The sequence below is a fragment of the Macrobrachium nipponense genome, chromosome 22, assembly GCF_015104395.2.
Source record: "Macrobrachium nipponense isolate FS-2020 chromosome 22, ASM1510439v2, whole genome shotgun sequence".
Lineage (NCBI taxonomy): Eukaryota > Metazoa > Arthropoda > Malacostraca > Decapoda > Palaemonidae > Macrobrachium > Macrobrachium nipponense.
In genome coordinates, this window is record NC_087213.1 from 67,998,879 (window position 1) to 68,024,497 (window position 25,619).

General features: G+C 38.9%; 1 protein-coding gene across 12 annotated transcripts in view; it reads left to right on the forward strand.

Moving 5' to 3' along the window:
* Positions 1 to 25,619, forward strand: part of LOC135198774 (transcriptional activator cubitus interruptus-like) — a 605,738-nt gene that overhangs the window by 526,454 nt on the left and 53,665 nt on the right. For 11 of the 12 annotated variants that reach the window (XM_064226692.1, XM_064226699.1, XM_064226701.1 and 8 more), the window contains one exon: positions 10,098 to 10,220. In XM_064226692.1, the coding sequence (XP_064082762.1) occupies positions 10,098 to 10,220 (123 nt within the window). Of the gene's footprint in view, positions 1 to 9,170; positions 9,593 to 10,097; positions 10,221 to 25,619 lie in introns of those variants that run through there. The other variant, XM_064226703.1, reaches the window with a different exon arrangement.

Genomic DNA, 25,619 nt, shown 5'->3' on the forward strand with positions numbered 1-25,619 from the left:
TATTGCTTTGTTGTTTCATTGAATTATGACAAACGACTACGTATGTACTATGTGTGTATAAATTATTTGTATATAGTATTATGTATGTATGTATGTATGTATGTATGTATGTATGTATGTATGTATGTATGTATGTATGTATGTATGTATGTATGTATGTATGTATAGTTACTCTAAAGCAGGGGTTCTCAAACTTTTCAACTCCTCGACCCCCAGTTAAAAAAAAAAAACACCAATGTCAAAATCAGTTTGAGTATATAGTATTAGTTTAGTACTTGACATGCAGTATGATAAAAAGGTAACACACAGTAAGAATATATGTTTAGAACTTTAAATGTACGAGTATATATAACTTAATTCTCCGACCAGTTAGTTATTTATCGAACCACTTTTGACCCCTTGGATGGTCCTATTGACCGCTGGGGGTCGATCTTGACCACTTTGATAACCCCTGCTCTAAAGAAATAGCAAGATCAGGGACTGCTACTTTCATAAGTTAACCACTGGATCTTTTGACGAACCCCTTTGTAGAAAACCCTTATAACACTATAGCTGCCCCAGTCATCTACACAGAAGGCTCATCCTCCTTACGCACATACTGCAAGAATTCCTGGTATTATATGCCCTTTCTTTTCTAACGCCTCATTCATCTCGTGTATTCAAAGCTTTTTGTCATCCTTTCGTTCACCTTCTTGTCTCTTAATATAGAACTGTTATACTCTCTACGTAACGTCATTACAGAATGAACACGATAAACTATAAAAAAGTTTGTTAACTCTTCGAGTATATAAATGATAGTGATGAAAGTAATATATAACTTAATTTGTCACTGCCATTTCTCAGCCGACGGACATTATTATAACAAGCAGCATCAGTGAGTTGATTTACCAAGTCCATTCAGTCATTTAATCATAAACCGTAATGTTTTTATGGAGAACAATACTAGTTAGCCGAAATCTAATATTCCCAGGACGACAATATAGAGTACAAGGGAGAGGGAGGAGTGGCCGTTTGGCGAGGTGACAGACAAACGACAAACCCCTTGTTTCCTCCAGAGGTACACGGCACAACTACTGTACCACAAAAGTCCAGCTTCGAAAAGAAAACGACGTCCATTATCCCCCTGACATTATACAACTCTGGCGCTCTCCCCGAGCAAAAACGACGCCAGCAAAGGCGAAGAAAACAACAGAAGGGGGGAAAAAAGCGCGGCGTCCGTCCCAGGACAAAGGCAACAGTAGCCAAAACAACAAGGGCCCGAAGAAGAAGTCGGGATTCATCATTCAGAGGAGTGATACGTCTGTGGATGCCGGAGAAGGAGGCCAGTAGGATGTTGCTGTCTGCTGATCGATACCTGGCATCTAGTAGTGTTGGCATCGCGATATCGACGGCGGAAGATCGGCTTTGCTCAGGTTTGAAATTAATCATGATGGTTTTGGAGATACACCCGGATTCGTTTGGTGGTTGCAAGGTTCTCTAGCTCTTGAATACACAGCAAGAATCAGAGTCCTTTGGGTATTATTAAGTTGTCTGCCGAGGATTGCCGAATTCTTTTCGGCGTTTTTTTTTTTTTTCCTTTGAAGGGAACTTTTGAAATATGTTTGGGATGATTTCCATTCCTTCATGTGATGCTTAATTCTGGGTTGATTCGGTATCAGGAATCACTTCTGTATTTACTTCTTGGATTAATGGTGTATTACTTAATGTTTTCATTCCAATCGTTATGGTTAATTAAGGCCTTTGTAATATACTTGATCCGGGTTCAAACAAATATGTACTGAAGAGCGCTGCCAGTTATTTAATCCCGAGTAAGATTTTACAACGTTGCCTTCAGGGCCCACAGCACTAGAATAATTTAGAAAGGAACGTACGAAGTATAATTATTAATGACAGCAGTTTGTAAGCAACATCATCATCTTTAATTGAATAACCTTTATGCATTACTGTAACTGTCATTATACATTTACAATTAAATAACCTTTATGCATTACTGTATCTGTCACTATACATTTAGTTATGTGTGGTAACATGTACACAACAGATTCCCCTCTCTCTCTCTCTCTCTCTCTCTCTCTCTCGAATGAATCTATTGGTCAACTTGTAAGAATCCATTAATTAAACAAGTGAGAATTCGAGTGTGTCAGCGAGATGAATTAGGCGGGGCTTGCTGGGGGGGCTAATTGAGTATGCATAACCTGCAAGCGCTATCGACAGGGGTGGTTGACGCACTTCCACTCAACTGGAGACAATTGAAGTCGAGATCCTCCTCAACCTCCTCCTCCTCCTCCTCCTCCTCCTCTTGTCCTCTCTCCTCCCCCTCCTGTCTCGTCATCCTCCTCCTCCTCCCCCTCCTTCGACGACCGAACGCGTTAATTGATTCGGAACACTTTATGAATATTTGTCTGATCTGAATTCTCTCTCTCTCTCTCTCTCTCTCTCTCTCTCTCTCTCGCAAACTGAGGCCTCGTCCCTTTGATCGCCGCTCGCGCTCTCTGCTGCTGTTGTTTTCTAGTTGTTGTTGTTGTATTTGTTGGCGATGTTGCTGGGCATGAGATGTAAAGTGGTGTGAGTCTTGCATGTTGAGTTGGTCGGTTTGGTCATTATTATTTGTTTGTATTTTTATTCTTCTGCTTTTGCTTCTTTTCCTGTTATCTAATGTATTTTTGAGACTTGGACCGTTCGAGCATAAAATGACAAACTTCCATTTAATGTAGAATACATCAAGTTATTGAAGCAGTATGTTAAAATCAAATAAACGTTTTACCTTCGGAAAGAGACAATAAACAGATTCCAGGTGATAATTATTTCAACACACTTTAGAATGTTTCCGTACATGATGATGTCCATTTATGATGGAGTTCATGTACCGTATTTATTTCTTTTATTATTTTTCATTCAAAGATGAAGTGAGGTCCGTTATTGCAACTTATTTAGGTGTAATAGGTAATAAATATGATGACAAACTTTAATTAAAAACTTTGAAGCATGTTGTAAACTTATGAGCGAATATCAGAAAGTTGAACAAAATTCGACCTCAATTTGCTTTTTCATGCGAGTTATTGATATGGAGAAGGATGTGGTTAATTTTAAATTCTTTTGGTCCTTATAGTATTGTAAGTAATATACCAACGTTAAGAGGATTTAATTTTCATGATGATATTTTATTATCCTGAGCCATTAAAGGAGTTCTTCCCCGGCGTCTGTGACCATGCAAAATGTGACGCCAGTTGTGACGCAGAATTAGATCAAATAGCGTAGTGTGTGCGTCTGAACTACTTAGCAGCCATAGTAGCTTCAAATGGCTGGTATCCTAGCGATACACTTAAGAGCCCCGTTGCACCAACTACAAGCTCGACTTACCTGTATCCCCCACCACCTAACCCCCTACATCAACAACAACTCCCCCCCCCCCCCCCCACTCCCCACTCTGGAACCCTCTAATCACACTGCTCGTACATTTCGTCTGTCCCTTTGTGTTTCGTTCGGGCAGAACGAGTTCTTTGTACTCGAACTCGTATGGAAATCAAAAGAAAAACTCTGCACCATTCTAGAAAAAAAAAATGTATAAGAGAATGGGATGGTGTAAAGCTTTAATAGCTTCGGCTGTAAGGTAAGAATTGTTTTATTTAATTTTTCCCCGACTGCAAATAAGATTATAGAACGGTTATCGGGTGCTCATAAAGAAGGCGTTCATTAAGCCGACCTTTTGAACCAACAGAAATTATGCTGCCCTCGTGGCTCTCTCTCTCTCTCTCTCTCTCTCGTGTGTGATAGATTTCGTACGTGCGAGGATTTTGATGTTCCTGCGTCTATGCCTTTTATAGGCGGTTTATTCTGGTGTTCGTGCACTAAACACGTACTGCGAACTCGTCTATATGTCGAGTTCGGTATTACATCTAGTACTACAAAATTCGCGAGGTAAGAGATGATGTTTGGTTTTAAACAGAGTTGTTAAAATAGAGCCAGACATCAGCAACGGTACAGTGGTCGGAGAGAGAGAGAGAGAGAGAGAGAGAGAGAGAGAGAGAGAGAGAGAATGCCTTTGAGTGAACGAAAGCCGAGGGACGGCCGAGCGAAACCCAGCGGGAAGCGGTTGGTCCAACCCTGCCAGCCACGGACTATGATGAGGACATATTTGTATTGCTCGGTATAAGTGACCTGTTTGTAAATGACTTAATTTTCGTCACTCTGCGCATTAAATCAGGTATTTTATATCGGTGCGCGGTGCATTGCTTATTCATGGAGTTTGACAGCTGCATAGGTGTTGCGGGAGTTGATGTAGCATGTAACGGGGGCTGTAAGTAAAAAGGAGAGAGAGAGAGAGAGAGAGAGAGAGAGAGAGAGAGAGAGAGAGAGCTATGGATGCGTTGAACTTCTGCGGCCCTCGATCTTAATGAAGATACAAGAAATGCGTCCCGTAAGGCTTCAGGCGTTAGCCCGGGATCCTGATCCTGTTGCTCGCTTTTCATTTTTACCTCCTTTGGCTTTTCCTTTTTTATCTCCTTTTCATCTTTTGCGTGCATGCTTTCTTCAAGTATAAAACCCTGTCTGGAAGCGATGGCGTGTAAAAGGACTTCAACTGTTTACTTCCGATTTTCCTCTGTTTACAAAATCGTGTGTATTGAAATACATTACACATTTTTTTCCTTGCTAGAATGATCACGCAGCCGGATGAAGTTGGTTTTAAGAATCGTTACATATTTTCTTAAAAATACGATACATATTTTTTTTTTCTGGTTTCACCACGCAACACTTTAAGAGTTGGTTACAACTCCTCAAGATAATCCAAGGGAGGGCAGTCGAAAATCTTACAAGATTAGCTGTTTACTTTCCTTAATTCCAAGAATTAACCAGCTTATATTTTTTTCCTTCGTTACGTGAGGTGTGTCTACAGTTCTCCCCCTCGTAAAAGTTTTATAACGCGAATAAAGAACAACCGAATGGAACTCTTACTGCGGAGTTATGCCCCATTTTTATCACCCTTGTGAACTGAGCTGAATTTGACTCTCGCAACTTAGAACAGGATACTAACACACACACAAATTATATATATATATATATTTATTTTATTTATTTATTTATTTATTTATTTATTTGTATATTTATTTATTTATTTATTTATTTATTTTTTGTGCGAGCTTGTGTGCGTAGCTTTTCTCACAGTTTTGCTGAAAGTCCATTTATTTATTTCCCTTCAGTTTTTCGTTTTGAGTCATGGTAAATGGTATTGCCACATGCGTTAATTTGATATCTATGTAATTATCTCTATGTAAGATTAACTCCTGCGAATAGTGTTTTCGTGTACTACACATATACACACACAATATATATATCTATATATATATATATATATATATTATATATATAGATTATACATATATATCTTTGTTTACATAGAGCTCCGAGGCGCCCGCCTTGCCATTTCTAAAACCTCTGCCATAACCTTTTGTAAGATATAATTACCAACCTTTCTCTCGCGACCACTGGACAAAAAAAAAAAAAGGCAAAAGAAAAAAACGTGCATTATTACGAACTCTGAACCAACGGGAACCAGAATGCAAATCAACTTGTTCAGAGAATGTGAACACTCGATGAACACTGCGAACATTTCAGTAAAGCGACCCACGTGATGTGAGTTTTATGGCCGGACGGTAATATTTGCAATGACCCTTTATAACGGCTCTCCGGGGTCCTTGGGAAATTCTCACAGAAAGTAAAAAGTAGATAAAAGGTCACAAGGAAATAAACTGTGTACTATGTAACTCACACGAAAGGAATAAAATACAGTGAAAATAAGTCAAATTAATTCGAGACACTTCATATCTGCAGCAGTAAATTAATTCAAGCTTGAAATATTACCTAAGGGGTTGCTTCTGTTGGATTTTATATTATTGTTAAGAGATAATATGGATTACCTAAAGGGTTCCTTCTGTTGAATTTTATATTACTTTTAGAGATAATATGGATGGGAGATTGTGAAGATCGTAGAGACCATACTTCTTTATTTATTTTTATAAAAGATTAATAATGAACAATATTCAGTGTACAGTGAAATATGCCGTTTCAAAATTTTTCTGAAAAAATTTCATCTTTCCAAAAAAGCGTAAGAGTTTGTTTTCATTTTAATCAATTCACTTAGCAGTAAGAATAATAAAAATAGTGTAAGAAACCCATCATTCATAATAATAATAACAGAGTATTGATAGTAAAAAATTCTACTCAAAAATAGAATAAATAGGGCAGCAATTTCAACAGCTCCATCTCTGGACGTTAGATATTTGAGGAAATACAATTTTTCTGTAACATCTCGCTGGCAGCAATATAGACGGATGAGCGACAAAGAGAAAATCAGTGTGATGCAATAGGGTTATAAAAATACTCTACACAAGATTTCTATCTCGGGAAACTAGAGTGACTAAGACATTCTCTTGCTTCATACCCAGAGGAAAAGCAGCTTTTAATATAGAGTTCGCTTCGTTTAAGTGGAAATTCGATTTCTGTTAGTTTTCTCTCTCTCTCTCTCTCTCTCTCTCTCTCTCTCTCTCTCTCTCTCTCTCTCTCTCTCTCTATATATAATATATATATATATATATATATATATATATATATATATATATATATATATATATATAAATATATATATATATACACGTTCATGGTGTCATGTCCATATTTGTTGCTTTCGGTGCAGATCAAACGAAACCTTGTGCAGTCCATTATGATCGAGTTGCCTCTTGCTTCTTTCATCAATTTTCCCGTATTTTTTTTTATTGGCTTTAGAATCTGTGGGTAATATTTCCTTTGAAGATCAAGTGATAGACTTTACTTTTTTTTAAGTTTTAATAAAGCAGCCTCATCTTTTATATGAGATATTTATCTAAGCTTCTTTCTAGGACTTGTTATTCGGTATCCTTCTTCTCCTTGACTGGAATAAATTAATAGTCATCCATCCTTTATTATTATTATTATTATTATTATTATTATTATTATTATTATTATTATTATTATTATTATTATTACCCACTCTGCACCCTTAGTTGGAAAGCCACTAAAATGCCACAAACCCAATGGCTTCATTAGGGAAAGCAGTCCAGTACGGAAAAATATTTTTATAATATAGACTCTCTCTCTCTCTCTCTCTCTCTCTCTCTCTCTCTCTCTCTCTCTCTCTCTCTCTCTCTCTCTCTCATATAACATAACAGATCACAACAGGTGGTAATACTACTTGCTATGGTATCGTTTTCAATATAAGATCGTGGTTAGAATCCCAAATACCTCGGAAAATATCGATGATTGTATGGTGATGCAATTCTCTCAATAAAGGCAGCGAAAGAACTAAGAGAGGTCGTGACCAAATATGAAATCGAGCTGATTTAAAGACCTCCCAGGTTCATCGAGATTTTCCAAGTTGGGTCCGATTTTTTTTTTTTTTTTTTTTTTTTTTTTTCTAAAATTGTATTACGAGTTTGTTTGTTGATGACGCCGCACCCATTGCTGATATGCAGTCTTAATAATCTCGATGAAACGATAGCCATGAATGCCCCTCTCCGTGCCCCCCCTTTACCCCTTTAACCCGAGTCTCGTGGTCTCTCTCTTGACTTGCGGTGCCCAGGTGACGCAGCTGCGTGTAGCACTTTATGTAATGAAGTTTTTATATCTTAATATAAAAGCATTATATAGCGGGCGATCTCCCTCGAGATTAGAATCCAGTCCATTCATTGCCTCCCAGAACCCCAATTTCGGCCCTCTGCTAATTTTATGCTCTGCTTTACGCCACTCTGCCATTATTCCAAAATCGCCAGTTACAAAATAGTTAGTTACATACATGACTCGGCAACTTGGCGGTGGAATTAAGACCGCACCAACCCGCTCATTTTGGCCAGATAAAGTAATTTCACTTCTTTTTCGCCCTTCGCTTTGTTCTCTCTCTCTCTCTCTCTCTCTCTTCTGCCCACCGAGGAGGAGCTGCCTCCTATAATGCCAGCCGACAGCTATGGAGGCACGACTCGAAGTCAGGGTAATCCAACGGGCGAGGAGGAAGATCGGTGCTCGAGTACCCTCATTAAGATCGGATTTTTCCCTTTCTTTTTTCTCGCGTGGTCGGTGGGGGGCTTGTGTTACCCGGCGGAGGAATCCGATCTCTTCCGACCCTCAGCGTAATGCGATTGTCAACTGTTATAGGCGCTGTAACCCGAGCCACGCGTCACTTATATCGTCCATGATTGCTTATTTGTTGGCTCCCCGCTGGGAATTCAAACAGTCTTTTTTCCTCCGTTGTTTATTTATGAAGATAAGAAAGGAATCTTTGACGTCCCAGAAGAAATACAGTCCGTCGTAAATTCTATGTAGATAAGAGAATATATTTATTTATATATTATTTTTTCCAGCGGAGGAGCTAATTCGAAGCAGCAATTTGAGCGAAGAATTATGGAGGTAATAACGATGCATCCCACTTGGCGGTGATCCTGTCGATAGCGTATCGACAAGGTCCATTACCCGGCGTTGCCGAATGGGAAAATGACCCGTCGTGCGCTGCACTGAGAGGGACTTGATTGGTGCCCTTGTAAGCAGACATATTTCACGAAGTCTCTCAACGCGGTCTCGAAGGCAACCTGATGGAGCCACAGATAGTTACTCGTCGAACTCGGCGGCGTGTGGGTGGTGTGGGTGGGTGGTACTTGTGGGTGGTATTTGCAGCGGCCTGAGGTGTGGCTCGGTCGTCACATCTCCCGTGTAGTGGGCGGTAGCTGTGATTTCGTGGGAGTGGTTCGATCGTGTGTGTTTTGGAAGTGGTGGTAGCGTGTTGTGGGTAATCTTGTATCGCTTATCGCGATCTACCCAATCGGATGTGTTTCTTCTTCTTCCTCACGTGTTAAGGAGCCAAGACTCGCAGCGCGTGATGTAGTAGGTATCGCTCCAATACCTTTTTTTTTTTTTTTTTACTGGAATCAGATGGTATATATGCCTCAAGATTGAAAATCAGACGTATATATATCTTCAGCTTTCAAGGAGCTGATCCTTGGAGTGATTAACTTGATGAATGTGATATTGCGTCTGTGAAATGCGAAACAGAGCTTGGATACTACTATAGTATAATTGATTGCCACCAACTGGTGGATGTTATATCAGCATATTGATATTGATTCAGGTCAACGAATTAAAGATACAATTATTCGAAGAAGTGTTACTTTTGTCAGTGGTTCGAAACGCTTCGCAGACCGATAAATACGTGACGATGGGATGAGTATCGCTCTGCCATAGGGGCGTTGGCGGCAAAAACCATCATTTCCTTTTTTTTTTATCTTGTCTGAATTATGGCGCTTTTAAATCACGCTCGTACTTAGAGGGGGCAAATGTGCGTTTAAAAGGATGTAAGCACGCATGGCTGTGTGCCAAAGGTGCGGAGGAAAGAAAAAAATAAACATCAAGAGAGTCCCATATAAAGGTCTGAAATAGAAGGGCGGCCTTGGTTAGTCAAAGAGGGGAAGCTGATTTCTGCTGTCCACGACCTCCGAAGTCTCTTTCTTATTCTCGAGGTCACGTCGTTCGATAGCTTGACCCCGTCGGAGGATGATAAGTTTGACGTTTGCGTGTAAGTTGAAGAAGGGTTTTTTTTTTTTTTTTTTTTTTTCCTTTTTTTTTTGTCTCGCATGGCCGTATACGAATGCACAAGAAAAATGCAGTAGAGACAACTATATCTTGGTCATCTCATATGATAGGTTATTGTACATTGATATTTATATTTTTATTATTTATAAGTTTATAAACTGCCTAGTGTATATGTATGTATATATACTATAATATATAATATATATAGATATATATATATATATATATATATTATATATATATATATATTATATATAATATGGTATATATATTGATATATATTATATATGATATATATATATATATATATATTGATAATATATATATATTACATATGTGTATATATATGTATATTGTTTTTTATTTAACACATTTATATATTGGGTTGGATTTCAAATCACTTTGTTTTTTAGATAGGTTATTTCACCGTCTGGATGATTTATTTCTTCTTTTTTTAAATATTAATCCTTTCACTTGATTCTTCGCAGGTTTATCCGTCGCGGGCACAGACTATCTCGGAATGAGTGGGTTAGCAGCCACCCGATTAAGTGACCCTCACCTAGTCCCATCCTCCACCCTCACCTCGGCTGACCTTCAGCCGTACATAGATGGTAAGTTTTTTTTTTTTTTCTTTCTTTCTTTTAACCAATTTCGCTCAAGAGTTTTCTTTCTTTTTTTAACCTTTGATTATCCATTATCTTTGGTCAAGACTTTCATTTTAACTTTTATTGTGTCTATTTTGTTCATGAGCGTAGTCTATAGAACTCTTTATTAGTATTTATTTTGTACGATTATGCCATTATCTGACTGTGTTTGTCCGTTAAATTTTTTGCCTTTCCACAAGACATCTCAAAATGTTACTAATGGAATCCAACGAATTTTTGTGGAGGGGTTAGCCGTAGACAAAACAATAATAATAAATAAATAATTGCATTTAAAGATGGATCTGGATCTAGATATTGAAGATGGATCTATATCCAAAATTTGAATTTGGGTCCGGAGCAGGATGAAGAATATATGTTGAGCAAAGTTTTCAATTAGTATTTTTTCCCCCTTAATTTCATTTGTTTGCGACTTCGTTGCGATTAGGTAAGTAATATTTTGCTCATTGCTATTGTTACTGAGAGAAGAATGAGTAATGGAAACTGCAGTGATTCTTGTTCATATTTAGACGGGGCGTCGATGTTAAGGTGTAAGCTATACATGTGTGTCAGGAAGCCCCCAAGTAGTGTATATAGGCAGGTGTATCAGTTACAGGTGTGTAGGGCTGTGGGTTGTGTCTGTCATCCTACACCTCACTATAGCGAATCTCTCCTCACCCTCCCCCTCCACCTCTATAACTGCTAATTCCTTCAGATACGCCTCCTCCCCCCACACCCTTATGCCCTTCCCCTCACACCCCTTACCCCTCCCCCAGCAGTCGCGATCTCTTCCTTCCTTCCTTTGACCCGTATGAGGATCCAAAGTGGATTCTTTTTCTCCGTTTTAATCCGCCCATTACATAGGGGAGAGAGTCTCTCTCTCTCTCTCTCTCTCTCTCTCTCTCTCATATGGATTACCAGTAGCTTGATATAGGGTTTTTCTTCTTCTTGCCTTAATATATCAATGTATTATTTTTCTTTACGAACTGTGTTATTTGATTAGTTGTAAATACTTTATCCATTTTTGGTCTAGCAGCTTTTACGAAATATAAACTTCCTGTAGGAAGCAACTAAATGTTAAAGGTAAATCATTTTTATTTGAGATTTGAAATTAACAGTTGAATGTTATTTTTCCTTATATACAAACGCCTGTAATTATAAACTTTATCTGAATATTGTATAAAGGACCATTGTTGTTTGATACGGTTGACAGTATTAGTTGAAAATGTCCAAAGATTTCTGTATAGTGTTTGGTTAAAGTTGAAAGAAGGATGCAGCGGTGGAAGATTTGAATGTTTTATGCATAACATAATGTGCATAACTTTTAACCCTTGACAGACGAAGCAAGCATGCCCTGATTTGCAATTGCTAGATATATAGGTTCTCGACATAATAGTACTCTTGTTATATTCAATTCAGCTTTAACGAGACGTTTTGCAGTTTCTACGCACAAATTTAAGGTCTTAGTCAGTCAGACAACCGAGTACATTGTTTTATTTTTTATTGATTTTTTTTTATTTTTTATTTTTTTATTTCTTTTTCTTTTTTGCCGATTTTTACTGATGATCTTTCAATATCTCAGATACGCAGTCATTTTCATAGCGTGGAGTCACATGTACCAAATTATTCCGCCTGCCAAGATTTGAGAATTTCGTCAAGATTATTATGGAAATGAATAGGGAATCCTGGAGAATGTTTCCTTGATATTATAGGCCATACGCTTGACCGTTTGCCATAGTAAATATTTTCGTGAGAAAAAAAATGCTAAACTCTAATTTCATGCCTTAGAGTAATCAAAAAAGTTCTTGTTTCATAATTCGTGAAATTGAAGCTTCGAAAGAGATCACAGGAACTACAATGAAAACCATTCTCTTCGTAAGAAGGAAAGTAATGCAATATCAGTCCGCGTTTTCGTATCTTTTGGGATCATAAGAACTGTACAATGGAAATCATTCTCTTCAGGATGACGGAAGGTAATGCAATATCAGTTCGTGCTTTCGTATGTGTGAGATCAGTGTGGCCGCGGGAAAGTTGTCGTATATTTCTCTTCTTACCTTTCGAAGTTTCTATTGAAGCTTTCTTCCTGGTTTTTTATTTTTTTCTCTCTCTCTCTCAAAAAGAGACAGGCAGAACCGCGCAATGATGTATCATAGACTCCCAGAAATGAGAGGAGTGTGAACAAAGTGTTGTGGCTGCGTTAACAAAGACGCGGTTTGTACGCATGCGCAGTTCGCTTGACGTGCCCGCTGACCCGAGTTGATCCCGAGCCAGGTTCCCCTCGAAGCATAAGAGGAACCGCCGCGGCCGCCAAGGGCCGCCCCCCCGGACGTTAGCCGCGACCTTTTGGTGACCCCGAGGAATGACCTCATCATGAATCTCCTTTCTTTTTTTTCCTTAAGTTTTTTAATTTGGTGGATACTTATATATATATATATATATATATATATATATATATATATATATATATATATATATATATATATATATATATATATATATATATATATGAAGGTATGATATATATATATATGTATATATACATATATTTTATATATATATATATATATATATATATATATATACACATATATATATTATATATGTGTATGAATATATATATGTATATATATGTATATACATATATTTTATATATATATATATATATATATATATATATATATATATATATATATAATATGGGAGTGTGTACCATAAGCGCTGTTGAATTTTAATCTTTATTTCTTCATGATAGTGGAAATTGTTTAAGTGCGACTATAATTCTTAAAATTGTTAATTATGTCGTCAAAATACAGGTAATTCATTGACAGATCTGTATTTGTAATTAGGTGTCGCAGGAGCAGTGTATGTAATTAGGCATAGCAGCCACTTTTTCCATCACGTTCAAGATTCAAAGAATATAGTTAGACTCCTAAGCAATAGACTTGGATTGATAGCCATCCAGAGACTATTAAATGCTTTCAATTCACAGTTTGAAATAAGTTGAATGCAGGCTGTGTGTCACACTGCAAAAGAAGAAACTGTAAGGATTCTTTGCATTACCAACCTAAGTACCTGAGGTGTGATATATTCTATGCCAGGTTCGCAATGTTACGAAGATTATTTCCACCTTAGCCCAATAGGTATCAGTATATTCAACGATATCCGAGTTCGCCGCAAACGTTGATCATGTCTCTGTGTATATTGCACAATTATTATTATTATTAATATTATTATTATAATTATTGGAGAAACAAATCCACAGTATGTAAATGTACATATATTTAAATTTAAAACTTCAAGGATAGCTTTCAGGAATCTGTTCGGTTCCCCTTATCAATCTCTGTCTTAATTCATTATTATTATTATTTATTATTATATTTTTTTTTGCCCAGTCCTCCAATTCGACTGGGTGGTATTTATAGTGTGGGGTTATTATTATTATTATTATTATTATTATTATTATTATTATTATTATTATTATTATTATTATTATTATTATTATTATTATTATTATTATTATTTATAAAAATCTCATAATGGCACGAGTCACTAAAATGGTGAAGAAATTCACTGTGATGTAAATGTAAATTTATATTTGAAATATATACATACAAGACGAGAACTTTCGAGAACCTGCTTGAGATTCGAAAGTTCCCGTTTTGTATATACGTACATTTACATTGACATCATTTTCGATTTCTTTACCATTATTATTATTATTATTATTATTGATTATTATTATTATTATTATTATTATTATTATTATTATTATTATTATTATTATTATTATTGGAGGTTTCAATAGTTTCCACAGTGTCTTAGGCGTTCCTGCATTCTGTGTTTAGATGTTGCAATAACATGAAGTCAAATATATCATTGTTATTTATTTGCTTTTATACATATGTCAGAATAATGATAGAGGATGTAAATTTCCAATAATCACCGTTTCTAGTATTACCCTGAGCCCTGCGGGAGAATAAATTTGATACATTTCCCAAAGGAATCTGTTCGTAAAATAGATAGTCAAGAGGAAAATGCTTCTTTTCATGAGGATTTCCCAAGAATATCATTACATGGAACCTACAATTACTGAATGAAATAAATTTCTGTTTTTTTAATGCTGAGTAAAAGCCATTTAATGAAAAATTAGATGAACCGAATGCGGTTTATATAATTTTGAATAATTTTTCATGGTAAGTTTTTTTCTTAAAAGCCTTAAAAGGAGTTCTTGGACTTAAGTGTAACATGAAATAAGGAAAAAATTGAGTATTAAATATTTTCGATTCTCTAATTCTCGTGGCTAAAATTCTTACCTCTGTACTTTAAGATATTTTTCGTAAACGTTGTTCAAACCTGCTAAAATTCTTTTGATCTCATTGAATTCCTTTTGAATATACGGGGTGTCCATAAAGTCCCGGTACCATTACAAGTATTTATTGCTCAGAATGGTACTGGGACTTTATGGACACCCTGTATTAGCCATTGTCACCCACGGCTTCTGAATTTCGAAAGCTCACAAAATGCAAATTTATCGGCGATTTAGAAACGTTTCTCCTCCTTGAATAAATATAAAGGAAGTCTCGAACAGCCCGAGGGTCACAACTCCCTTCGGCCAAACTCGAAAATATTAACAGATAATTGTACATTTCGCTGCCAACGACATTGCAATTCCGAGTGACATTTAAAGCTACAGGAAATTATCTCGAGTAAGGAAAGTGTGTTAGCGTGTCCAATTCCAGTAATCACGTCATGACTTACAATGTGCTATCGTATAATCGGGGTTGCCAGAAATCGCCTTTATTCCATTCCCGCGAGAATCAGTTGTGAAAGCTCGGCTTCAAGGTAGACTCAGCTTGAATTTTATTATTTGTTCCCTGAGTATTCGTTACATTTTTGTTTCGTTGATGTACAGTGAATTAATGCTTTCACTCGTTCGCTAAGTTCTGTGCGTACTGTTTATTTCTTAATATTTCTTCTTCTCTCGTGTCCTTTTCAACTGAAATACTAAATGCAAAACCACACCTATACCACCACCTCTACGCTACAATGAATCTTTCTTTGAGTTATTTTTATCAATGCAAGGAATCATTGTGATGAGAGACGCCTATATTTTCCCATGCTTATCCAGATCATCTTAGGGAAATGCGGTTTCTTTAATATCGTGTAAAATTGTAAGTAGAGGTCAAATTAAGGTACTTCCGTGAACGGATGTGTAAGTTTACGTAAAAGAGGTTAAGTATATTTACGTGCAGGGTCATTTTAGCGAATGCGAACGTATTGAGTTCAAGGCGAGGTACGTACATGAAAGTGTGTAAAAATGTATACTTAGAGATCAAAGTAAGATATAAACAATGATTATATAGTATATATATATATTATATATATATATATATATATATGTGTGTGTGTGTGTGTGTGTGTGTTTGTGTGTGTGTGTGTGTGTATACATAGGGTTCAAGGTGAACGCGTGTGAACCATTGCAGTGAGGTAGGCGGTTTCCCACACAATGAATTATGTCACTTTATCTATCACGCTGGCGTCACAATATCCGCTCCTTGATTACTGCATTGGAGAAGGGACGGCCATGGTTTCACGAATCCCGACTCCTTTAAATGGCTGGGGGGTCATCTGGCGTGCTTTTTATTTGTTAGAAAGTGTTGTATTCTCTCTCTCTCTCTCTCTCTCCTCTCTCTCTCTCTCTCTCTGTAATGTCGTCAGTGACCTTAGTAGTGGTGACCCCAGAAATATTCCAATAATTGATGACTAATTCCACTTGTAATGTTTGTTTTTATAATGCTACATAATACAAATAAATGATCTCTCTCTCTCTCTCTCTCTCTCTCTCTCTCTCTCTCTCTCTCTCTCTCTCTCTCTCTCTCTCTTTACGTTAAAAATTTTGACTGTTTCGCTGCCTGTGTTTGTAACAATGATGATTATTTTAACATTTCTTGCTCGTTTGTATTTTCCAAGAGCTTTTATTAAAAGTCCTCCGTGGTATTTGAAGGAAGAACGTTTATTCCAGGGGAACTCCTACCCCCTTCCCCGGCACTTTAGAATTCATTAGTCAGTCGACTTTGTAAGCATCTCATTAGAGGTGTAACTTTACCCGGAAGTGAGCCAATTCCTGGAGAGAGGGAGAGAGAGAGAGAGAGAGAGAGAGAGAGAGAGAGAGAGAGAGCCAGCCCTAATGATCCTCACACGTTGGAGGTGCCCCCACTTGGAGATGAGGACCGCTGGGAGAAAGTTTGAGAGGAGGGGGGAGGGTGGAGGAGCCCACTTTTGTGTCCTCTTGCAAGAGTAAGCACCCTTAAATAAGACAAAGAAGACAAGGAGGTCCGGGGCATTTGGGAAAAAATCCTCGGCATCGTGATTGGGTCTGGAAGCTGGTCGGTTTTGAGGTCATGCGATTTAAGTTTGGATTGCGTCATGCTTACGAGGCATGAGCACGTCTTTAGAATATAATATAATTATCTTTAGAATATAGGAAAATTATTTGAGCATGGTTATATATAAAATGTGTAATTTTTTTTAGACCATGGAAGCCGAAGCAACTCAGAAAACAAATACAGAGAGAGAATCTTAAAGATATGAATTTCTCCCTTAAACTTCAGTCACGTAATTGCTACGATGAATTCACAGAGCAAAAGCGGAATCGAAATTCTCGAACGTAACTCGGAGTGAAAAGGGAATTGTGAAAAATGAATTATGGAAAAGAAATGCGTCGTGAGAAAGGGTTTAAAAATGACCTGTCTGGGAATATGCTAATTAAGGGGATTCCCCGCTGCGAGGTCGAGTGTGGGCATTCCGGAACATATCAGTTTACGGGAATAGCTACACATTCGGTTTTCATTAGTCGAATCCTTATTGCTCTTTGCGTTTCTTATGTGGGCTGTGACTTGGAGGTTCTTGCAGATCTTCACACGATTGGAAGAGAAGTATTTTTGATTGGAATAAATGTAAATCATCTCTAAAGATCAGAGGAAACTTAACTCCCGTCAGGGTTATATCGCTGATTTTCGATCGGGAAATAAAATGACCCTAAAATGACTGAACATTCAATCCATGAAATGAACAGAAAATAATGATCAATAATTCATGTTTTCTCGAGTGATGGTTTCCTAATGTTTATGCGTGACAAGTAACTAATAGCTGTGATACGAAAGGTAGGGATTATCGAGTAGTATTGTGCATTAGCGATGAGATCAACAAAAACTATATCCGAGAGCAGCAGCTGTTGAAATGGACTGAAGTTGAGCGAGTGATATAAAACACCAAATGGGAGCCATGTTTCTAGTTGCTTATCCGTACGTCACTCCGGAGCGGAGTCACGGTTCTTTATATAATATAGTATATATATAAAAAAAAAGCCTCGGTTGAAAATTTTTTTATATAGTTTAAAAGGTGTGTGATGAGAGTCTGAAGGGATCGTGGGATGAGGGCCGAGGTGTGGTGGTGGTGGTGGGGGGGGGGGGGGGGGGGGATGGGGGATGGATACGGAATAGTATCCCTAGCGAAGAGACACATTGTAGGATGTGGTACTGTAGAGTCGTTCTCCCTCTGTTGAGTGACGGTAATATGACCTTTATTAGTTCACACATGTGGACCAGACCCTACGATGACATCTCACCCATGATGTATGTGGTGTGGTGCTCTTCTAACACCAGACCTATATAGAGTTGGGGGGGGGGGTTGGAGCAGAACACGGGATGGGAAGGGAATGGTGGTGATTGGGAGGATGGGATGGGTGGATTGTTGGGGGGGGGTTGGGGTTGTAGAAGGAAAGGCAGTTGAGTGGATGGAGAAGGGTCTTGATGGATGGGAAGGGACGGAAGAGTTATAGGTCGTGTAAATGACGGGGGTGATGTTGGCTGCGGATAGGAATTGCTCAAATGAGCGATTTTGTGCGTTGCAGGAGGAAGGTCGTCGAGAGCTCGCTCGCTCGTTTCGGCCGAAATCATTCCATTGTCGTGGGCTGAAGGCGCTGTGGGGCTGGGTTATACTTATTTACGGAGAAGTGGTCATGATAACAATGACATTTGTGCGTTTTCGCTGAAGGTCATGGTGGCTGTCTTTATCATTTTTAACTGATGTCTAAACGTTGCCAATTTAATATGAGAGGCTGTGAATATTTTAATAATGTCTTTTCACTCACTGTGTATTGCAATAGACTTCATTCTCCCCTCCCTCACGCCCGGGCCCGCTCCAGACACCCACATACGCACACACACAAACCAAATTTTCCCACATACGTGCACACACACACACACAAAAAACGTTTCAACAGGCACTCACACAAAAAAAAGTTTCCACATACGCTCACACACAAACAAAACGTTTCCAGCTATGTAAGTTTAACATCAATAACATTACAGTCTTGAAGCTTTGGAAAGGAATCGTCGTCCTTCTTAATAACATTCACCTTTGAATCTCTCGACACAGTAACGAACAAATATCACCAGTATGTGTCTTTCGAACCCGAATCCGAGCGTGCACGCCCCCGGAACACAAACGATGCGAGCCAACGCCAATTGCTTACCTTGAGACGCCGAAGGCCGTGATGTCATTTTCATCAACTTCAAGGAAAATCGAGGCTGCGGCGGCGTCGGTGTTGGTTAGGTATATGGGGGGGGGGGGGGTTAAGGGGAGGGATGGGGAGTTGTTGGTGATGGGTGGTGGGAGGGGGGGGATAGTATTATGTTGTCATTGAGGGAGTGTGCCGCAGTGGCGAAGTGGAAGTGTGTTTTGCCGGTGTCAAATGCGTGTCACATGGTTGTTGAGGGTGTCTTGTGGGAGAGAGAGCTGGAGTGTTTGGGAAGAGGCCCGAACTGTGTGTGACTGCGGTCTTAATTGGTCTCTTTATGACCCCTCGTTGGTTTTAAAACTCTTCCGTTTCCTCATTTTCTCATTTTGACTGCTGTATCCTTCTGTGTGCGGCGCATGTTTTGCTTTTGCGTTCCACGACCACAAAAAAAAAAAAAAAAAAAAAGATAGTAGCCCCTTGCACTTCGTTTTTGCTAGTGGTGGCCACTTTTTTCATGAATTCTATAAGAGTGTCAAGTCCTTGCTCGGTTTAAGTTCGCATTATTACTTGTGTTAAGCTTACGTGAAGAGGTTTTGCCCTCATTATATTCGAGGTCCTTAAATGCATATATATATATATATATATATATATTATATAGTATATATTATATATATTATAATATAATATTATATAATATAAACTTTAAAGGCTTTAATTGTGTTGAATGAGATTTTGGTAATTATACCATAATTGGTTAATATTTATGAGAAACAGTGAGGATGATTCTATCTGCGCTTGTATCGATAACACTTCAATTTACTCAGTACATACAACGGAAGTAAATTTCCAAATTGTTTAGCGTTTGCTTTCAAAGCGTTTTAAATGGTGAAGTTATCACGAAGCCATCAAAATATTTGTAACGCAAAAACGTAGGGTGTCGAATATTAGGAAAATACTGCCTATATATTATTCTTGCTATGTACAGGCTAATTAAATCAAATATAAACTGCTTGTTTATACGCTCTCCTGATAAGCAAAAAGGTCTAATTTATTGCGTGACAAATGGCATTTAGTGTTTTGATATCCATTCAACTAATTATCCGAGTAATGTTTATAACGAGGCCTGCGGGCGTCAGCATTTGTAGTGTCAGTCTAGCGATTAGCCTGTCGTTATGTCTCGTTTGTCATGCTTAATCACATGCGCCTGACATGACACCTTAATTGCTCATGTCTTCATGTCCGATTGACTTTTGCCGGTATGTATAAATAGGGATTAGCATCTTTGATACTGAGCCTAAGTAAATACTAACGCTAAGCCGGTGAAGAGTATTATCCAGCTGTAAGGTCTGTAGAAATGTTCGCGTTGTGTTTGTGTTGATGTTTTTGATGTTTATATACGAGACATTTCAGTTCAATTGGTGATGTTCATTCTGCGTGCGTGGGTTGTATAGTTTGTTTATATAATTCTTTTTTTTTCCATGTTTAGATAACTTTTGCATTTTTATTTTTTAATCTTCATTTATGTTCTGATTCATCTTCCGAAATTCCCGTGACTCTTCTTTCGCACATTAACATGTCAGCCAAGTGCTTCGGCGATGAGAAAATGCCGAGGCATTTTTCGCCTTCTGCCTTCCGAGAAGGAGGCAAAGGCGGGCGATGTTTAGCCTGTTTCGCCCGCCAAGGTAAATTAGCCTTAATTGCTACCTGGAGTGAAGGCTAACATGATGTGATGCCATGACGCATAAGAGTTTTCCCTCTTCCGTCCTCCATTCCCCTGATGTTTTATTAAGAGCGCGAAGGGAAACAGTGGCTCGCTTCCTCCTCCTCCTCCTTCTCCTCCTCTTCCTCCTCCTCCTCCTCCTCCTCCTCCTCCTCCTCCTCCTCCACTTTGGCTCGGCCGTCATGGCTTATTGGTAGTTCTTATAAATTACCATAAAGAGCTCATGGCCTGGGTGAATTCAGGTGTTCAGTTGGATCGACCTCATCGTTCTTTGATTGTTATTTGGAATTTTGTCTGAGGGTATTCAAAAAGGGATGATTGTTTCATATAATTTACGCATGACCTCATTTTCACCTCTCTCTCTCTCTCTCTCTCTCTCTCTCTCTCTCATTGCGGAACTTCTTCACATACAAGATATGTGACACATGGAATAATCTGCCACCAGAAGTTGTAAACAGCAACAGTGTGGAAGAGTTTAAAAGGAAGCTAGACAAAATCATTAGGACACTGAATGAACAGTAAAACCTGCTCCTAGAGATAAGGGAGCACACGGTGTCTCCTCGGGTGGACTAGTAAGTCTTTGAGACATCCTAATCCTAGTAACTCTGTGTGTGTGTGTGTGCCCGAATATGTTATTGTTGTACTACCAGTCGATTAGCCACAAATTTTCTCATCATACCGTCCCTATCGCCCTGTAGTTTCCTCCTTTAAGTCTTGTTCGTAGACGGTGATGGTCGACATCCGGCAAATGAAAGAATATTGAGTCTCTCTCTCTCTCTCTCTCTCTCTCTCTCTCTCTCTCTCTCTCTCTCTGATGAAGACGATTAAATGATCGACCGTGACGTGATTATAGACTGCTTGTTGATCTATAGCTTCCCGTCGTCTTCATTAGTGGGTCAGGAGTATGATAGTCGATGATGATACGTGATGATACATGATGACCCTTGATGATGTTCCTGTGAGGAGCCTTTGACGATTCACTGACGGCGGAGGCAGTGGCTGCTGCTATGAATGCCGAGGAGGAGGAGGAGGAAGGAAGAGGTTCCGAAGTCCCGGCGCGTTTGCTTTTATGGACACAGCAGCAGTCGGCTGAAGGGCGGCAGGATGGTGACGCTGGAGGATGGTCGACTTTCCTTGTCAGTTTTGGGAGACGTCCTTTTCGTTCTGTCAAATTGCAGGGTGCAGTTTGCTGCGTCATTTGTCGCCTTGACACAGAGAGACATCGGGTTTATTCCACGGTACTTGTTTCTATGATACTTTATTCCATCGTACTCTTGTTAAAATAAATCAAGAAGGGTTGTTTCTCTTGCCATAGTTATACTTGAATGATCTACGATTCTACGTTATTCTGTGTCTGTGTATTCTTATATTTGAGGGATATGTTGTTGCTTGCTCTCGCTTCAGTAGAATTACCTTGAAATTTTAAGTTCGTGTAAAGAAACGTGTTGTTTTTATATTTTGCATCATTTTAACAACAATAAAGCGTTCATCTGAAACGATGAGCAAATGATTATAGTACTTCTGTTTGGGAGGATATCAAAATTAGGATTGACGGAGATAGAAATATACTTATATATCAGCTGTAACGAATTTGTCTTACAAAAAATAGGATTTCAAGCAGTCGCTGTGAGGATACGGTAAATCAAATCTTTGCTTGAGACCTATCAATAACCTATTTGAGTTCCCATTTTCAAATGGGAGTTTTCATAATTTATAGCCTAGTGCAAACAATTATTTTATCATCATGCTATGCTTTATACGATATAGGCTGCGTTTTTAACTTCAATTTATAAAAAAAAAAAAAATATCAAAAACTCATGATTTAAATAGAGCAGATGGAAAATGTAATTTAATCAGAATCAGAGTATTGTTCTGATCCTGGAAGATATGTGCATGTAATTTTTTCATACCTTTCATTTATCCAGCATGTATAGTATATTATGTATACGTACATACATTTGAGCGCGGAATGGCCTTTGATATAGTGATTTTAAATATGAACCAGAAAGTTTATTTCAGTAGATTTTTGGGTTCCTATCTTTTCACTGTCTCTCGTTTCCTCACTTCCATCCTAATCTTCTTCCGCCGCACGGCAAGTTCCTTGTGTTTATTTTTGAGTTCTGATCTTTGACGTATTATGCAAGCATTATGCAATGCAGTTCTTATTCAAGTCGGCTAAATTTACGCTCACATTCGTGAGATGTCCTGAGACCTGCCAGGGAATTTACCTACAGGCTCTTGACATTATCAGATGCATCCACATTGACACGAGTGTTTCTCTACACATGCCACTCCCCCCCCCCCCCCCCCCCCCCCACTCCCCCTGCCCCGTGAAAGATTTTGAGGGTTTGGGGAAGGAGTAGTGGCGGGGGTGGGGTGATCCTTGGGAGGGTCGTGCCCTTTGTGAGACGAGGAAAATAGGGGATTGCGGGTGGGGTGCTGGTAAGCCCCCCCCCCCCCCCCTCCTCAAGATTTTGAGGCGTTGGGGAGGAGTGGTGGCGGGGGTGGGGTGATCCTTGGGAGGGTCGTGCCCTTTGTGAGACGAAGAAAATGGGGGGTGGGGGTGGTAAAGGCCAGTATATTTCCGTACGTAACATGCACTGCGTTTTTAAATTCCGGGAATTAATAATCTTTTTTCGTATCGCCTTTTTGTTGTTGTCTCTGACGGTCGGCTGCGCCCGTCACTACAAATATATATCATGTTCAGCCTTCTTGAGTCGTTCTTTTCTTCCTCCGTCCCGCGAAACTGACTTATATATACTACTTCCTTCCCCCACCCTTTCCCCTGGTTGCGTTCCATTTTTAAACACTCTCTCTCTTTTTATTATTATTATTAATATATATCAAGCGCCGTTTTCCTTAAGTAAGTAAGTTGTCTCTGGGAGGATGGTTACTTTGAAATCTCTGTTGTGATGTTCAGAGTCGTGTGTCTTTGTTTACTGTGGCTGTTTAATGTAGCTGTCAGAGGAGCAGGGCAGCCTCTTGATATCCTCCTCCTCCCGAAGTGGCTCTTTTGTTTGCGATGATGATGATGATGATGATGATGATGATGATATCATCATCATCATCATCACGCGAGCTAGATTCGTTTTTCCCCCCTGTGGTAATATACACGAGATGGCCCCATTTCATTAGTTTCCTTTTGATGTTCCTTCCTGTAATATCTCTCTCTCTCTCTCTCCTCTCTCTCTCTCTCTCTCTCTCTCTCTCTCATTCTTATGGTCCTTCTTTAAATTAGTTTTCATGAGAACAAAATAATTATTCTTTCGTAAAATTAATGAAGACTTTTAGCCGTAAACTTAAGAAATAAAACACACTTGTTTTTGCTTGTAAATAAAACAGACACGCGCGCCTTCACATAAATGGAACGTACAGGGAAACGAAATAACGCATATACACGTACACACGCACTCATAAACTCCGACATGTGCGTGTTGCCTTCTGGTTCCTCCGTTCATTGAATGTTATTCTTTGACCGTCATGATCTTTCATCATTCGCTGCGGAGCTCGTCCGTCTTCTTATTGCTTATTACTATCATCTGGTGTTGTCTCTCCTCAGTCATTTTCTCTCACCGCCTCTGCCTCGTCTCTCTCCACCTCATCTTACCCCGTCATCTTAATTCGGGGCTGAAAAGACCACGTAGTTTGTGACTGATCACGTTCCCTTTTTGTTGCAGGGCGCAAACCCCTAATAAAGCTAGTAAAGGAAGACATTACCACCACAGATCTGTCTTTGGAGTGACTGCCGAGTCTCTCTCTGTCTCTCTCTCTCTATCTCACTCTCTCTCTCTCTCTATCTCTCTCTCTCTCTCTCTCTCTGCAAAAAAGAATATAACCATGTCTTTCCTTTTTATTATCAAGTGTATTTTAACCCGTACACTTTTTATTTATCCGTATAATTATTTGTTTAATTTTAGATAACTTATTTGATCTTGTACTCACCTATTATACTTATTCTTTAGCCTTTTATTTCGTTTTTTACTTTTGGCATCTTCCGTTTTATAGTCCTTTCATTATAGGATGTGTTTCGTGCGTATTTGTTCGCGTTTTATTTTCCTTCTTTTTAACCCTCATTTTTTTTAAAAGCCTTAATTACCTTCCCAGTCATTCCATTCATAATAATCTTTCCCCCACTCTCATCTACGTTTCACTTTCCACCCTTATTTTTTCCAACCATTACTTGGTGCCAAACTTCCCAAGCAAACCTTCTCTTCGCCATTTTGGCACCGAGCTCGCTCTCTCTCTCTCTCTCTCTCTCACACACACACTCTATCTCTCACTCACTCACTCTCCTTCTCTCTCTCCCTCTCTCATTATCGGCACTGTCTGACACCTTAGTCCAACACAGGCGCCACTTCCGACCCCCTAATTAACCGGTAGACATGGCCGGCGGTTGCGTGCACTAAGCTGGGGATTTTCGTCCGTAAGGGACTCCCGTGTCTCTCTCGTCCATTGAAGTGGTCTGTCGGGCATCGTGGCGATGTGTGTGGTGACACCCGAACGCCGTGTCGGGCCATTAACAACACTCAAGCAAGATTGGGCGCGCGTCATCGGGGAATGTCGATGTGTTTACCAACAGCGAAGGTGCTTTCGCTCGGTTACGTAAAGGTCGAACTTGGTCGCTTTCTCTTCTTCTCTTGCGGGGAATTTTCTGCTCTGAAGAAAAAGGTGAGGTTTTGATTGGTTATTTTTCTTTTCTTTTTTTTTCCTGTAATCTTGCAGTGCGTCCCTTTGGAAGTCAGGATAATAATAGAAATAATAGTGCATGTGTTATCCCTTGTTTCATCTCCGGGCGAGGGTACAGATAGACAGGGTAGAAACAATGCCATACACAAAATTAGATGCACACGAGAAAGAGAATTTTAACAATAAATGGATACACCCAAACGATTGCTGTTGCTAATAATAATAATAATAATAATAATAATAGTAATTCAAAGAAAACTGATAACCATATGAGTCAATAAAATGGAGGACCGTGCAGGTCATCGAAATCTTTCTGCTCTATTATATTTTAAATAAAAGAATCAAACAGGCATACTACTGTGGATTTACTTTCCCAATAATAATTATAGTTTCTGCAGAATACATGAGGTTGGCAGCGAAGTGATTGCTAATGGCAAAGATG